This window comes from Hypomesus nipponensis, chromosome 13, assembly GCF_054491055.1.
Source record: "Hypomesus nipponensis isolate SF chromosome 13, ASM5449105v1, whole genome shotgun sequence".
In the NCBI taxonomy this organism is placed as follows: Eukaryota; Metazoa; Chordata; class Actinopteri; order Osmeriformes; family Osmeridae; genus Hypomesus; species Hypomesus nipponensis.
Genome location: NC_140373.1, coordinates 3,393,667 through 3,409,132, shown reverse-complemented (window position 1 = coordinate 3,409,132; position 15,466 = coordinate 3,393,667). Strand labels below are relative to the sequence as shown.

Genomic DNA, 15,466 nt, shown 5'->3' with positions numbered 1-15,466 from the left:
GAGCTCAGTGGGTTGAGAAGAACGTCCACTGTCCTCGTGCAGCGACGTCATATCCTCGGTTGCACAATTCGGCGTTGGATTAAACCTGCACTGGTTGAATATATATGGGCACGATTGTAGCTTCATTCGATCTATATTTACACATGTGTAGTAAGTCGCTAGCAATCAGTCATTTGCGTTTTACATTATTTACATTAAAATTTAAAACGTTGCCTGATTCATTGTGATCTGGCCTGCAATGCTCCAGAATACTTTGGGATCACATTTTGTTGATGTATTCAAACGAGTGCATGCGAGTGCATACCACGTTCTTTACCAGAGTAGAGCTATTTAATCCAATTTGAGAACACCTATAGCCTATTAAGGGTGGTGCAGCTTCTGCGTCAATGCCCGACATGTTACCAATTAATGATTTCGAATTCCGAGAATGGGGAGGGTTACCGAGTGGTATTTGTCCCTCACTGTACACCGTCGGATGGGAACATACAGGTATTACGAAGTTCAGTCAGTGCTAGTCAGTGCCAATATCTTGCAAGTCGTTTCAAGAGTGAATTGCGTCTTGCCATGTGCATTTTTTGTTTCTGAGAGAAATGGCACGTGTTTTGAAAAGAGCCAAAACATGGGAGATATCAGAATCTGAGAATGATAGCGACATTGAAACACAACCCAAGTGTTTAGTCACACATGTTCAAGATGACAGTAATATAACAACATCTAGCTATACCGTCGTCAAACATAAAGACAATGATCGTAATAAAGACGGCCAGCAATGTAGTTCAACAACCCAAGGTGAACATAGACTAAATGCTTTGGCGCCTCCTCTACCACCTGCGCGGTCAAGCACCCCAAGTCCTGGAAGAAAACGTCGGAGCAGAGAGGAGATGGAGGCTGATAGAGAGAAGGCCGAGGAAAGGAAGAAGGCCAGAGAACAACTTCGGGTAGCCAAAACCAAAGAGAAAGAGCAGAAACGTTTGGAACAGCAAACGAGGAACGATGCAGCGGAACGTCTGAAGAGCTACAGGCCAGAGAACTGTCTCAAGTGCCTGACTGTCTTCATCGACTCAGGTGATAAAAGTGTCTCTAATGAGGCTGGGGGGGTCAGCTGCACATGTCATCTGCGTTAAGACACAGACTGCACGTGTGTATTGATGGGACTGTCTGTGTTTTCCCCTCTAGCTCTTTTGCAGGAGGAGGGATCAGACATCTTGCTGGGGACCTTGTCTGCGTTTGAGTGGAGGTTCAACATTGTGTCTCAGAAGCTCCCGCAAAGCATCACTTGGACCAGAGATCTTCCCCAGGTAATGTAAGCATAGCATTGTACTTTTATCCCCCTGCCAGAGGTGTTGTGTATTCACAAACTCTTACCCACGTGTGTGTGAATCTGTGTTGCCAGTGCGATGAAGCTGATGGACCTGTGGAGGAGGAACAGACACTGCTGGTGTCAAGCCTCAGTGACTTCATGGACATGGTGGTCTGTGTAAAACAGGTAGCCACCCCACCCAGGGAGGGAAGGGATAGTCTTCTATATGCTTCAACATTGGGTGTTGAGGGAGTCGGATGGCTGAGCGGTGAGGGAATCGGACTAGTAATCTGAAGGTTGCCAGATCGATTCCCGGCCGTGCCAAATGACATTGTCAAATGATAAAAGTCCTTGGGAAAGGAACTTCACCCTACTTGCCTTGGGAATGTCCCTGTACTTACTGTAAGTCGCTCTGGACATGACTAAATGTAGCCATCTTGTGTTGCCATCCCAGATTCTTCAGAGGGATGGGAAGGAGTTGGAAATGAAATCTCTTCTCCGGCCTCTGCTCGAGTGTCTGAACTGTAACACCAAGATGGTGGTCACTGTCTTGGTGCTGGGGTCCTCTCCGGGTAGCTGGTAAGTCTTGACTTGACTATGATGAACACTAACTATATTTTTCATATCTTTTCATAATGCTCACTGTTATTTTCCCAGGGGACATGCAATAAGACAAACGCTACTATCTCGGTTGGGGACGAAGGATCTGATTCTGGATATTGAAGAGGCAAGCTGATTTGATTTAAATACAATAATAAAAGTGTTGTGTGAATGTTTTACATCAAACACAGATTGATGGCATGTATCAGTTTTTTCACTAACCTTGGCTAAAGCAAGTGTACTTCTTATATTTTCATATTATATTTGACCAACGGTGGTCTCTCTGTCCTTACAGGTGCTGGTGTACCTGCAGCTCTACAGGAACGTCTCTGTGGCGTTCTTAGACGGTTGGCAGGAAGTGACATACCATGTGTGCTCGGTCACCAAGGCCTTGTCCAAACGACCTTTCAAGTAGGAACTCTCTGACATGCGTTCCTCACACAAATAATTTTAAGCATAACATTAGTAGACCCAAGTCAAAAGATTGTTCATATTTATACATAACACAATAGGACAAAAAAAAGAAGGAATAATCAAACAAAATGTTTGGTTGCTCATTTAAGAGTTAACGTGCAAGTCCTGTCAACATTTACATTTTGCAGACGCTCTTATCCAGAGCGACTTACAGTAAGTACAGGGACATTCCCACTGAGGGCAAGTAGGGTGAAGTGCCTTGCCCAAGGACACAATGTCATTTGGCACGGGCGGGAATCGATCTGGCAACCTTCAGATTACTAGTCCGATTCCCTAACCGCTCAGCCATCTGACTCCCTCCAAACACACTTGGGCCTCCAAACACACTTGGACTTCAAACTGCGATATGATTGACTTGTCCCTTCAGACGGCTGACTGAGCGCGTCGAGCTGCCCTTCTGTGTGGACGGGTCGTGGGCCAGCGGGGCGCGTGTGGAGAGGGACGGGTCCGGGCTGGGCCAGGTGTGGAGCAGACAGATCCAGCAGCTGAACCGGGTCAGCCCAGCAGTGGCCTCTGCTGTGGTCGCAGCGTACCCTTCACCATGGCTGCTGCTGCAGGTACGGAGTCATGTCCAGATAATACTGGGAGTCAGATGGCTGAGCGGTGAGGGAGTCGGGCTAGTAATCAGAAGGTTGCCGGATTGATTCCCCGCCATGCCAAATGACGTTGTGTCCTTGGGCAAGGCACTTCACCCTACTTGCCTCGGGGGGAATGGAAGTCGCTCTGGATAAGAGCGTCTGCTACATGTAAATAATACTACAGCCATGAAGAAGACTGTTGTGCCGGATAACATGCAGTCTGTAAGGATGTAGTCGAGGGTCTTTGTCCATTTTGTGTGCCATCTTTCAAACCAGGAATGTTTTTGTTCTCCTTTTGAAATTATTTTATTAGAAAACGTTTTAAGTTTTCCTGTTGATGTTGTGCTGTTATATCGTAGTTTTGTATCTCGCACCCCAGGCCTACGAGAGTGTGGCGACTGAGGAGGAGAGGAGGGGGCTGCTGGCTGGGATCCTGGTGAACAGCGGGGGGAAAGAGAGACGAATCGGGCCAGAGATCTCAACCAGGGTCTACCGCTCCCTCACTGCCCAGAACCCTGAGCTGGTCCTGGACTGAAACAGACATGGAGCCGTTTGAACAGACTCGTTTGGGCTAATACACGCCCACTTGGGTCTGGTTTGGATCATATGGGACTGATATAGAGTAGACCAGATGGACTAAGACTTATCTGAACTGAGATTACCTCTCTGACTCAGGCATCTCTAGATGAACCAAGTCCTCAAATGCACTTTACTGCTTAGTTAGATGTTCATTTGTACAGGCAGTTTGCACACATACTGAAGGAATGTTATGCTTGTTATTTTATGTTTGTTAATACATATTATGCCTGTTCTTCTGTCTACAATGTTCAATGAAAACATGTTAACCTTCACTATAAGTACATATAGCAAGATTATATATATTTTTTTATTTTAGAATTGCTTCAGTAAGAAAGGCTGTACACATGGTATGACAATCAACCGACACGAGGATCAGATTATTTAAAAAAAGACAAACAAACCCCTACGGCACACCACCACTGCATTTAAACTAATGCACAGTATAAAATGTACTTCAAGAATGTCCAAACAGTATGAAAAACAAATCATTTTCCCCATTTCCCATTGTGTATCATAAAGTAAGTAACTGCCTGGCTTCATCATATGCATTGGCCCTATGAATAAACCCATAACTTTCTCGTCAAGGCATGAGTTACATGAACAACCAAGAGATGGCCAAACAGCACGCACAGATCTGGCAACCAGGTTTCCTTGGAGATGCACCGTACAAACACTAATATATGAACTTGAAGAGGAACGCACTTTGTTCTAGACCTGCTACAATTGACAGAGCCTACATTTGCAGGCAGTAGCTATTGAGGAGAAGGTGATTTGAATGTCGGATGTAGGTCAGATCTTGGTGCTTTCTGCTCCCCCAAGCAGTGGGGTGAAACTAAAGCCCCCCCCCCCCCCCCCCTGACTTCCCCACCCCAGATTCATCCGCATAGTCCTCAGAAATACAGTTGGGTGAAAAGACACCCCTTTCAGAACGCTCTCAAAAATATTAGCTCAGGAATTAAGGAAGCCTCTACATACTGTTTCATCGTAAAGATGGCCATGGCAATGCAGAAAAAGGTGCATAGTAAAGTGCCCATGTTGAGTTGGGAAGATTCAAGTCATGTCCAGCGACATCTTTTGCTCTGGTAGTCTTCTGGCTCTGACAAACAGCTGTCAGACTCTGTCTCAGGAGGAGTGGGTGGGCAGGAGCAGGCTTGTGCCCTGTGATGGAGCTGACAGGGGTCAGGAATAGGGCTGGGGGTGGAGCTTGGGGAAGAACAGGCACTGAGGGTGGGCATAGGGCTGGTGCAGAGGCTTGGGGGGGAACTAGTTTCCTCAGGCAAGTCCCCAGGCTGCTCGGGGCCTTCGGTGGCCTGGTTGTTGAGGCTGAAGACCCAGCCCAGCTGGGTGTCTAGGAGTTGACGCAGGCCTGGGGGCAGAGGCAGGACGCCCAGGGTGTCAGGGCAGTCGGGGAGCTGCTGGCGCAGGCGGGCACAGCAGAGGTACTGCAGGGAGGTGGGGGTGTAACAGGCCCGGGTCACCTTCATGCTGCTCCTTGCTGCGGTGGAACACACCATTGGGTAGAACTTCTTGTTCTGCAGCCTGGTGGCAGCCACACCTGAGGTCCAGGGTGGGGAGGGGACACATGTCATGTCACTTCAGAATGCTCACAACGTTTCTCACCACTGTGCCAAACTTGAATAAATGTGGTTCTTAATAATGCAGTTAATAATGCAATTTCGCTTCCTCTGTGGCACTTACCGATACGGCGCCGGTTCTTGTAAAAGGTCAAAGTGCCGTGCCAGGTGTCAAGGTGTAGGCCGATGATGGACCCCTGGCCGAAGCGTGAGGAGAAATTCACCTTGTCACCTTTATGCTGTAAGAGCCCTGTGGGGGTGGATACCAACAGATATGAGCTGAGAACTACGTAGCAACTGCATAGCAACACACAAGGCCAACAGTGGTTTCAGGTCCCAGCAAGTGTGTGTTACAAATGTAGGCTGCATACTATTGGACCCCTGTTACTTCTGACAACGTTTATATTTATATGATCTGAGAGTGGCTCTGGCCGTTACTCGCCTGTGTAGGAAAGGCCCCAGCTGTCCTCGTCTGTGCCAAGCATACTACAGAAACTGTGTCGGTACTTCTCCATGCTCACCTCGGACGTCCCTATACCTACCATCTAAACAGATAAGACAATCCGCAATGGAATGTAGGTCATTAAATATGTACTTCTATCTTAAAGTCACACTGGAGGGCTGGAGCCCCCCCCCCCCCCCCAAAAAAATAAAATAAAAAATATCTAGAGCCCACTACAGGACAGCATTTAAAAGGATATTTTCAAACATGTATTCTGGGGGAACATGACCCCAGACCCCCCAAGTTTTGCTGGGTCACAGGAAAAATAATAGATTTTATCTAGGGGCTTAGCCCCCCCAAAAGTGGGAACCTAGATTCGCCCCTGATTGGAGTACTAACTAAAGTGCCTACCATGTCGGTACCATAGACGGGCGAGGTCATCTTTATCTCCCAGAAGTGCTGTCCGTCCGACAGCTCCTTGGTGCCCCTGATAGCTGCAGTACCACAGCTGTACTCGGAGTGGAAACTCACTTTGCGGTTGTCACAGCTCAGAAACGCAGAGCTCGATTTACTGCGCTCGTCCCACACCCAATCAAAACCTGTTGAAATAAAGCATCACGTAAACTGATGGTTTGTTCAACAACTGGTAAGTTGACATCTGGACAGAAATCATTAATTAGCAACAGTACGTTTAAAGGAACACACCAGCCATTTTACTTCCTGGTTCTCTTCTAACGTAGGTTCGCCTTGGAGTAACTAACAAAACGGACAATAAAGTAAATTACGTAAATTTTAAGGTGCCGTTTGAGAAAGTTGCACACTTTACGCATAATGTGTAGTCTACTTCTACTACACCAGGACCAAAAATATTTAACTGATTTTTCAAAATAAAGGTCACGAGTCACGACAAAATCTTTACAAATTGTAAAGATTTTACAATACGATTTTTGTTTTCTTTACAAATTGTAAAGATTTTACAACGTGTCTCTGTTCACATTAGTTATATGAAAATGTAACATTATAACGCATTTATGTTTTGAATTGGAGAATATTAAAATGATCATTCGGCACCAAAAGGACTGTGGTACTCCAACCAAGGTCATTTCAGAATTTTCGTAAAATTATTTCAGACGTAGTAATGCCCTGTCATGTAGCCAACTATCCCTGAACAGGTCATAATGCTTTGTTATAATATATCATTGACTCTGATTTAAGTATTTCTTCTTTAAAAACCTATAATATAATCTGTGGTCTTTTATATTTGCAGAAATGTGTAATATGGATTGGGATTGAGGTTTAAATGTCATGTAAATTGTACTGGAACTCAACAAAACACACTTACACACACTTTCACACATGTCCAGACCCAGTCCGTATATATACCCCCTCACTCACCCTGATCCTCCTCTCCACAGAGGCAGTCACTGAGCTGCAGAAGCTCCCCAGGTCTGGGTTCCTCCTGAGGGTCACAGTGGCAGAAGGACTCCCCTGTCACAGGGACCGTGTCTGGAACCACATCCTCCACCGTTGGGGAGAGGTCAAGGTAGTCCACTTCGGAGTCGGAATCGCTGATCTGAGTAGCATGCACAGCACACACAGTGCGGTTTAAAGAGGTTGCCATGGAGAAAGAAATGCCTAAATTCCTAACAAGCAAGAATACCACACAGAAGATAACCCTAATTGTGAGGAAACAGTCAGATCCCTAGATGCTGGTCTTTGTGGTTTTTGAGTAAAATAACCTTGGTTTAGATGACACCACAATGCAAAGCTGACTGTTCCCACAAGATTCAAAGGAGCTGCTTCCAGAACTTTCCACTGTCCTGACTTTAAAGACTCTCTGGGTGGCTCCCCTCCCAAAGAGTTGTCGGTCACTCCCATTGGTGAGCGAGAGCGTTCTACCAGCTTGTAAAAATAGTCCCTGGTTAAAAATACCAGCCTTGGGGGACCCCACAGTCAATTGGAAACGGCTGAACTCCCAGTGGAAAACTACTGGTGATGTGAGCACGAGGCTGTATTGGGGATGCCTCTTTTATCTCTCTGTTACAGTTTGGATTTTTGATGACTAGTGCTCAGCAGTCATCACCAATGACAAAACCCACTCATCTTCACCGTTCCCTCAGTGTCTTGAGATCTCATCCTGTTTTCTCTCTTTTAATGTTTCATCTTACTGCCCAACACTGTCGAGGTCCACCAGACTCTCCTCAGACCTCACACAGCAATTGACCTCTCTCTCTCTCTCTCTCTCTCTCTCTCTCTCTCTCTCTCTCTCTCTCTCTCTCTGTCTCTCTCTCTGTCTCTCTCTCTCTCTCTCTCTGTCTCTCTGTCTCTGTCTCTCTCTCTCTCTCTCTCTCTCTCTCTCTCTCTCTCTCTCTCTCTCTCTCTCTCACCTGTGTCCTCCCCGTACTCCAGTCCTCGCTCTCGAAGGCCAGGACCACGGCCATGCTGTCGGCCTCTTGTCGCACGGAGCTCCACGTGTTGTGACGAGCGCAAAGGTTCCGGCTTCTCCTCAACATGGCCGCTCTAAAGACAGGGAACACCAGCACATGAGAAGACTTTTTGATCCCACATGTTGCATCAGGCATTGTGAAAGCTTTTAAAAGCTCCTGAATTTAACCTTATAGATTCCTAGGTTAATTTAAAAGCAAATGAAATGCCACACAGTACCGAAATATAGAAAGGTATTAATTATGGTTTCATAAAGTCTTCATTTAAAACATTTAGTTCAGTGTTCATTGGCTTTAATAATTTGTTTTATGTTTAATAAAAAACCTTATTCCTATGTCTCTTTATATATGTCTCTTTTTTATCTTTCCCAAAGTCCCTCACTCACGTTATACACTGTATCAGTCTTACATGACCTACTTCCCAGCCAACAGAAGAAAAGGCCCTCTTGAGGGACCAGAACATAGATATGTAGGATCAGTCACATGACAGAAATATTGTTGAGGTATGAGTATCTCAAATGTGCAGTATAAGTATTTAATGTGACCCCCCCAAAAAAAAACTTCCACATATTTCAGTGATACACACAAATGATTGTGCTAGCAACAAAGTACAGTATTCTAAAACAATGCAAATTTCTTGAAGGAAAAACACATGAAAAAGTAACCGATGAAAAAGGTTATTTTATATATATAATTAAACGCAGGATTGTGACATGCCTAAGTTCAGTGCGAGTTCAGGCCTGAACTCTGCTGTTTCAGTAGCTTCTCAACTCATATCAGTCAAACCTTTCTTACAACCTTTTCTTAAGCAATAAAACCCATTACTGATTTCCAGGAGCTGGGGAAACACTTCGGTAGCCAGCTGTACATCGCAGGGCACCTAGACTGAACTCCGACATGCTGGTCTACTTCTGTCTCTCTGCCTTTGGCTTCATACGCTTCCTGTTGGCACCAGGAACTGTTTCCACAGGTATGTCTGACCTTAACCTTTGCCCACCTTCTGGTGTGCCACTTTGGCAACACGGTCTGGGAGGTTCACCAGATAAACACTGATAGTGTTTCAGCTGATCCACTGACTTCACAGTGGTAACGAGGATGAACAGTATTCCTTTATTCCTCCATGTAACCTCGACCCACTCAGGAAAATGACGTTGCCTCAATGACGAGGACTTTGAATGCAGGCCAACTCCAACGCCAGTTACTCAGCACACCTGGAGAGTGACTCGAATGGATCTCACAGAAAAATGACTGTGACTTATTCAAATGATAACATAATGATTAGTTTCTTTAGACTTCTGATATAGGGGTTACGTGAGCTGATTGTGAGGTGGAATGCAACTTAAGCTTGACCCCATGCCTTTGTGAACAGTGAGACCAAACAGAACAGGTGGTGAGTACTGACCAAACAGGTGCACAAGATAATTGCCAATAATGTAGATTATACAGCATGGTGTGCTCACTTTAACTCAGCTTAGCCTACATACTGCTCACCTGCTCCAGCCACACAGGGCCCAGAGATAAATAGGTCCCTCTCTTTCCTACATGCGTATAGTATACCATAAAAAGCTTGACTTTACTTTCATTATCTGCAGGATAATTTTCCACATTAAGGTTAAAATAACGAAATCTGCAGAAAGCTGAATTTTGTATGTTGAGAATAATGTACACTCTTCAAAGCAATTTAGTTCAAATAAAACTAGTTTACACGTTGCCTGTCCAAAATAATATTGTGTGTCAGTTCATATGGTCATGTAATAATAATAAATAATAATAATTGTATTGAATCTCAAAGTGTTTATGTAGGTTTATTAAGTCCATTAGTAGGCATGAAGTACGCATTTCATCTGTAGGTGGCCATGTAAAGGATGGCCAGACCAGTTGCCGTTTTATATATTCCTCCATTTATTTTTCCCACTTTACTAAAACAAAACTAAATGTTCGTGTTGAACATTTTGAAAATAACTGATTAACTGATACAAAACTTTATAAACATGTCCCATATGTATTTAAGACATGTAAACCCTTTAAAGAACTAACACATTGCAAACAATATATAGCTGGCGTACTAAAACAAAAAAAGACATCTGCAATCATGATATTCACGTGAAGATTTTTGATTTGCGTCTATCTCAAATATAGAATTTCCTCCAAGGTATGTATGTAGTTACTCATAATCTACAGTGAGACGATCACAGCTGGATTTTGCTTACCTTACAGTCGTCTTCTTATGAACGATCTTGCAGTGACTCATTTTGCATGCCAACACTCGTTTCTAAGTATCCAGTGACAGGTGCTCGTCGCTATGGCCTATTTTTCCGCACGCCAGACGTAAACAATACTTTTGCACGCCCTTAGCAAGCGGTGATTGGGTATGACGGAAGCACAGGGAGGAGTTTGTAGTATGACAGACAGACTGTTTAATCTGATTGGATAAAATGAGATGTTGACTACAATGTCTTAATGAAAGTAATTGGAAATGTTTATTGCCTATAGGTCTGTTTTCATAAAATGTCGGAGTGGCCATCGATGTTGAATCGTTCGTATGACTAAGTAGCCTATCATATACAGATGAAGATGGACCGAATGGACAGTGTAGACATGGGTTAGAAACCAAACTGTAAGTAAGAAAAAAACTAAGCAAGGCACTGTTGTAAGGATAGTAAAACAAAATATATAGTATGTTGTCATCGCTCAAATAAAAATGGTATGTATATAAATGAATATGTGTACACAGATGTAAGCCTCATGGCTCAGAAGGCACATGTGGCGCACTCTTATCTTGACCTCGATAAACCATGCCATAAACGCGCACTGTCTGACCGACGCACTGGCAATTAATTGGTTCATATTTAGAGGCGGGTGTTGAACACAATTCCTGCTCTTCTATTGGATATTTAACGATCATGTGATGGGAGGTTTAGAAATGTGCGGAAGTGATTTTTCAACTGCATGAGAGCGACCAAAAAATAAAATATCATGGAACAAAACAACGGTTTGTATTATATTCACAGCAAGTGGCTAGTAGTAGCCTTAAATGTAAGGTCAGTTATATGTATCTGAATAGCTATAATGTTTAAAATGCTGCTTTGGGTTTGAACTCGTAAGCTGTAGCTGCAACTCCCGTAATAGTTTAACTAGCACAGTTAAGTAATCCTGGACGTTGTGGGACTGTGTAACGAGACTAACTGTAAATACATTGAATAAATACTCTTCTTACCATGTGGGGTCAGCACACGTCATGGCAATCTGTCTTGACTCATTAGTCTTTGTAGTTACTTCATGTTTCATTGATTGAGAAGAATACTAAACCTGAAGTCGTCTGCAATAAAGTAGAGGGCCATAGTTTTACAATTTAATCAAACATTATATTTCATGTTCATATCTCCATATCCTCTTATCCATACCTCCACATGTGTTTATACAGCCCAAAACTGACCTCTGTCTCTTAGATGGCGGTAACTTGTCTCAGGTCCAGCATGTGGTGTTAGTGCTGTCGGGTAAAGGGGGTGTGGGCAAGAGTACCCTTACCACAGAACTGGCACTGGCTCTAAGACACATTGGCAAAAAGGTGAGATACAGGTGCCATCAACAAAGGAGATTTTATTAACACATTAGAGCAAGAGCGCCTCATCTCTACTGTGTGTGTGTGTGTGTGTGTGTGTGTGTGTGTGTGTGTGTGTGTGTGTGAGTACATTAGTTCATTCCAGATGTGGTGGTCTGATACAAGTCTGTCGCTGCTCTCTCCTGTGCCAGGTGGGCATCCTAGACGTGGACCTGTGTGGGCCCAGTATTCCACGCATGCTGAATGTGGGCAGGCCAGAGGTGCACCAGTGTGACTCGGGGTGGGTGCCCGTCTACACAGATGCCCAGAAGAGCCTTGCGCTCATGTCCATAGGCTTCCTACTGGAGGATCCAGACGAGGCTGTGATCTGGAGGGGCCCCAAGAAGACAGGTAGGCTGTGATCTGGAGGGGCCCCAAGTAGACAGGTAGGCTGTGATCTGGAGGGGCCCCAAGTAGACAGGTAGGCTGTGATCTGGAGGGGCCCCAAGTAGACGGGTAGGCTGTGATCTGGAGGGGCCCCAAGAAGACAGGTAGGCTGTGATCTGGAGGGGCCCCAAGTAGACAGGTAGGCTGTGATCTGGAGGGGCCCCAAGTAGACAGGTAGGCTGTGATCTGGAGGGGCCCCAAGAAGACAGGTAGGCTGTGATCTGGAGGGGCCCCAAGAAGACAGGTAGGCTGTGATCTGGGGGGCCCCAAGAAGACAGGTAGGCTGTGATCTGGAGGGGCCCCAAGAAGACAGGTAGGCTGTGATCTGGAGGGGCCCCAAGAAGACAGGTAGGCTGTTTTCTGACTGGGGCCCAGAATCTGGAGTTCAGACCTTTTTTATTTTTGGAAGATTGTGAAAGATTTCTTCAGTTGAGACAATTGAAAAGCCTTTGTGATTGTCACTTTTCAAACTGCATTCAAAGTGAAAGTGATGTGGCCCCCTCATATCATGAGTGAATGTGGTCTCACTTCCCGATCATTTGATGTTGCCCTAGCTCTGATTGGCCAGTTTGTATCTGATGTGGCGTGGGGTGAATTGGACATTCTCCTGGTGGACACGCCCCCTGGGACATCTGACGAACACCTGGCGGTTCTGGAGAACCTGAAGAAACACAAAGTGGATGGCGCCATTCTGGTCACCACACCTCAGGTGCTGCAGGGGGGCGTCTGACAGGGGAGGAGCTTAATGCCTGTGGTGGGATAGAAATAGCATGTTTAAGCTCAAAAAGAAATCAGATGGTCTATATTTACATTTAGTCATTGAGCAGACGCTCTTATCCAGAGTGATTTACAGTAAGTACAGGGTCATTCTCCCGAGGCAAGTAGGGTGAAGTGCCTTGCCCAGGGATCATTTTGCACGGCCGGGAATCGTACCGGCAACCTTCTTATTGGTAGTCTGATTCCCTACCCGCTCAGCCATCTGACCCCCCCCCCCCTATCAAAAGATGCTTTCAGTAACCCCCCCCCCCCATCATTCACTGCGGCAAACAGGGCTGTGTAATCTTTGTTTAAATATGTACCATCTCTACCTGGTGCCTTGTGAGTTGACATCTATGGACATCTGTAAAGTAGAGGGATGCAGATGGCTGAGCGGTGAGGGAGTCGGGATTGTAATCAGAAGGTTGCCGGATCGATTTTGCTGTGCAAAATGACGTTGTGTCCTTGGGTAAGGCACTTCACCCTACTTGCCTCGGGGGGAAATGTCCCTGTAAGTGATTTACTAGAGGTATGTCACTCGGGATAAGCGCGTCTGCTAAATGTAAATGTAATGTAAAGTCATTTGTAGATGACTAGCATTGTAGCAGTGTAGTCCAGGGCCCATCCAGTGAACGTGTGACGCGGTGCCTCTGCAGGCTGTATCCACGGGGGATGTGAGGAGGGAGATCACCTTCTGTAAGAAGACAGGCCTGCGGATCCTGGGCATAGTGGAGAACATGAGTGGATTTGTGTGTCCGCATTGTTCAGTGAGTGAAACTCTTTAAAACACACCAATAAACACACACACGCATCCCATAGAGACAGTTCAACTGATCTCTGGTATTTGTTCCCCCCCAAAACATTTCAACTGCAAGCAACATGCTCTTAACTGTAAAAATAGCTCATGAGTGCTTTGTTGTGCTGATATCTGACACATAAGTGTGACAATGTGACCATGTATGAAGCACATCTGATCTGGTGTTCTGCTTTTACTTTCAGGAATGCAGCAACATCTTTTCCAAAGGTGGAGGAGAAGAGCTGGCCAAACTGACTGAATCAGCATATCTAGGTAGGAATGAGAATCTAGCCCTGTTTCTTTAAGAATGCTGGTTGTTTCCACATACAACCACTAGATGTCACTGCAGTCTATTCATCTTGGCTGCCAGCTTCAAACACTGCCCTCAGCAGGCATTTTATGTCAGAGCAGTGCTGGTAAAATGGTCGGTCTGAATTTCACTGGAGTGCTTGTGTTTGTGTGTGTGTGTGTGGGGGGGGGGGTTGATCAATCTGCTTCTGTTACAACTCAATAATCGTCAGCTTTGAAAATGACCCAAAGCCAATCGGTTGCAAATGAAGCGACTGATGTTGAAATGCCTCACAGCCATGACAAGATAGGTCCGCAGATGCAGGGTTGTCTTGGAACGACTAGGGAGAGAAGATGGTCGGTGTGTTTGATTCCGAGAGGAACTGTACACCAGCCACATGACCTACTGTTCTCGAGACCACAGTATCCATTTCTGATGGACACTTGATCTTTCTGAAGCGCAGGCCAATGAGATGAGAGTCGGTGTCTGTGTCATGTGTGGGAAAGGGGTTAGTGTTGTGTATGAGTGTGTAAGATGAGATAAAACTATGAGGTTTGGTAACAGTGTATTTCTGTGTGTGTGTGTGTGTGTGTGTGTTGCCATTACAGGTTCTGTACCCCTGGATCCTCTTCTAAGCAGAAGTATCGAGGAAGGCAAGGACTTCATCCAAGCCTTCCCTGACAGTGCCACCTTCAGTGCAATCAACAGCATAGCACAGACACTGTTGGCCAGCCTTCAGAAAGCTTGATCATGTTCTGGACATGAACAGGTTGCACTGCCAGGACACTTCTAGGCGTCCTTCTGTTGGTTTTCTTCACACTTTGTTAAGTAATTCTGAATTCAACACTTTGGCTAACAAACCTAAAACGCTGACTTGTACCACGCACACACATGAACAGACAGATAAATGTGCCTGAATGTAGACAAAGCCAATGTCAAACTATTCGGTTTGACATACTTTAACCTGACGATTATACTGTGTAGTTCCCAACAGCTGGCTATCTAAAAATATGACATTATTCAAAGCTCATATTCATAATGAGGCCTCCTTGCTATGTATTATTCCACTCACTCTAGATAAGTCTAGATTGTAGAGATTGATGTAGATTGCAGACAAGGTGTTGGCCAATGTGTGAAGAAAGGAGTTTTCACATACAGGAAGCTTTGCTGTTTGTGATACAATACTCTTAAATAATTATTTTTGAATTGAAAAAGAGATTTCTGTGGTATGTATAATGATTCCCCTCTGTGGGCTGTAATTATTTGTACAGTACAATGTGTAATAAACATTTTGTAAGTGGCCAACCTTTGATTTGCTTGTGTTTAGTAATATAATATATTAATCTCTTTGGCAGACATTACATAGAAATCAACTTGGTCTTGGAAAGTAGCTCAAATCTAATTGAGAATCTCCTTTAATTGATAGGGAACACATTCATCAACACTACAGCAGACTACTGTGAGTACGAGTGGTCATACAGGCTTTAAGATTAGTGCTTGTTAAATGAGTCAACTGAGAACAGTGGTTCAGAAAACTTGTTCCAGATCAATTCGGCTGTGTTGCGAGTCGTGGTGAATATTCGCCACGCAACCAAGCTGCGCCTTTGTTACTATGAGATATTGCTACAGCCAAGGTAATGTCTGTA

At 44.9% G+C, this 15,466-nt stretch overlaps 3 protein-coding genes across 6 annotated transcripts; 2 read left to right on the top strand and 1 right to left on the bottom strand.

Moving 5' to 3' along the window:
- The first annotated feature begins 76 nt into the window (after window positions 1-76).
- Window positions 77-3,900, top strand: eme2 (essential meiotic structure-specific endonuclease subunit 2). The gene is made up of 8 exons (XM_084671008.1): window positions 77-1,065; window positions 1,177-1,298; window positions 1,394-1,486; window positions 1,755-1,879; window positions 1,958-2,027; window positions 2,196-2,311; window positions 2,742-2,931; window positions 3,332-3,900. The coding sequence occupies exons 1-8, from the start codon at window positions 591-593 to the stop codon at window positions 3,485-3,487; spliced, it is 1,347 nt and encodes a 448-aa protein (XP_084527134.1). The 5' UTR covers window positions 77-590; the 3' UTR covers window positions 3,488-3,900.
- A 481-nt stretch (window positions 3,901-4,381) lies between these two features.
- spsb3b (splA/ryanodine receptor domain and SOCS box containing 3b) lies at window positions 4,382-10,333 on the bottom strand. 4 transcript variants are annotated; one of them, XM_084671010.1, is made up of 8 exons: window positions 10,202-10,333; window positions 7,935-8,067; window positions 6,943-7,120; window positions 6,253-6,303; window positions 5,959-6,146; window positions 5,548-5,650; window positions 5,230-5,355; window positions 4,382-5,086 (listed from the first exon to the last, which is right to left on the bottom strand). In XM_084671010.1, exons 1-8 carry the CDS (start codon window positions 10,240-10,242, stop codon window positions 4,587-4,589), a joined length of 1,320 nt encoding a protein of 439 aa, XP_084527136.1. In that variant the 5' UTR covers window positions 10,243-10,333; the 3' UTR covers window positions 4,382-4,586. The 4 variants fall into 4 exon arrangements, with proteins under 4 accessions (XP_084527136.1, XP_084527138.1, XP_084527135.1 ...); XM_084671012.1 differs by lacking the exon at window positions 6,253-6,303; XM_084671009.1 differs by lacking the exon at window positions 10,202-10,333 and having other exon boundaries at window positions 7,935-9,721.
- A 321-nt stretch (window positions 10,334-10,654) lies between these two features.
- nubp2 (nucleotide binding protein 2 (MinD homolog, E. coli)) lies at window positions 10,655-15,125 on the top strand. Its single transcript, XM_084671013.1, has 7 exons — window positions 10,655-10,983; window positions 11,441-11,559; window positions 11,745-11,943; window positions 12,534-12,688; window positions 13,392-13,502; window positions 13,735-13,804; window positions 14,429-15,125. Exons 1-7 carry the CDS (start codon window positions 10,968-10,970, stop codon window positions 14,566-14,568), a joined length of 810 nt encoding a protein of 269 aa, XP_084527139.1. The 5' UTR covers window positions 10,655-10,967; the 3' UTR covers window positions 14,569-15,125.
- The last annotated feature ends 341 nt before the right edge of the window (window positions 15,126-15,466 follow it).

Bases quoted from the DNA above. Each gene is read 5' to 3' on its own strand.
- spsb3b (XM_084671009.1), bottom strand. From the start codon at position 8,129: ATGCCTGATGCAACATGTGGGATCAAAAAGTCTTCTCATGTGCTGGTG. The intron at 6,304-6,942 runs GTGAGTGAGGGG...CCGTTTTGTTAG, and splicing joins CTGTGGAGAGGAGGATCAGG to TTACTCCAAGGCGAACCTAC. The intron at 5,087-5,229 runs GTAAGTGCCACA...CCTGGACCTCAG, and splicing joins CAAGAACCGGCGCCGTATCG to GTGTGGCTGCCACCAGGCTG.
- eme2 (XM_084671008.1), top strand. From the start codon at position 591: ATGGCACGTGTTTTGAAAAGAGCCAAAACATGGGAGATATCAGAATCT. The intron at 1,299-1,393 runs GTAATGTAAGCA...CTGTGTTGCCAG, and splicing joins GGACCAGAGATCTTCCCCAG to TGCGATGAAGCTGATGGACC. The intron at 2,312-2,741 runs GTAGGAACTCTC...TTGTCCCTTCAG, and splicing joins TTGTCCAAACGACCTTTCAA to ACGGCTGACTGAGCGCGTCG.
- nubp2 (XM_084671013.1), top strand. The intron at 11,560-11,744 runs GTGAGATACAGG...CTCCTGTGCCAG, and splicing joins TAAGACACATTGGCAAAAAG to GTGGGCATCCTAGACGTGGA. The intron at 13,805-14,428 runs GTAGGAATGAGA...TTGCCATTACAG, and splicing joins GACTGAATCAGCATATCTAG to GTTCTGTACCCCTGGATCCT.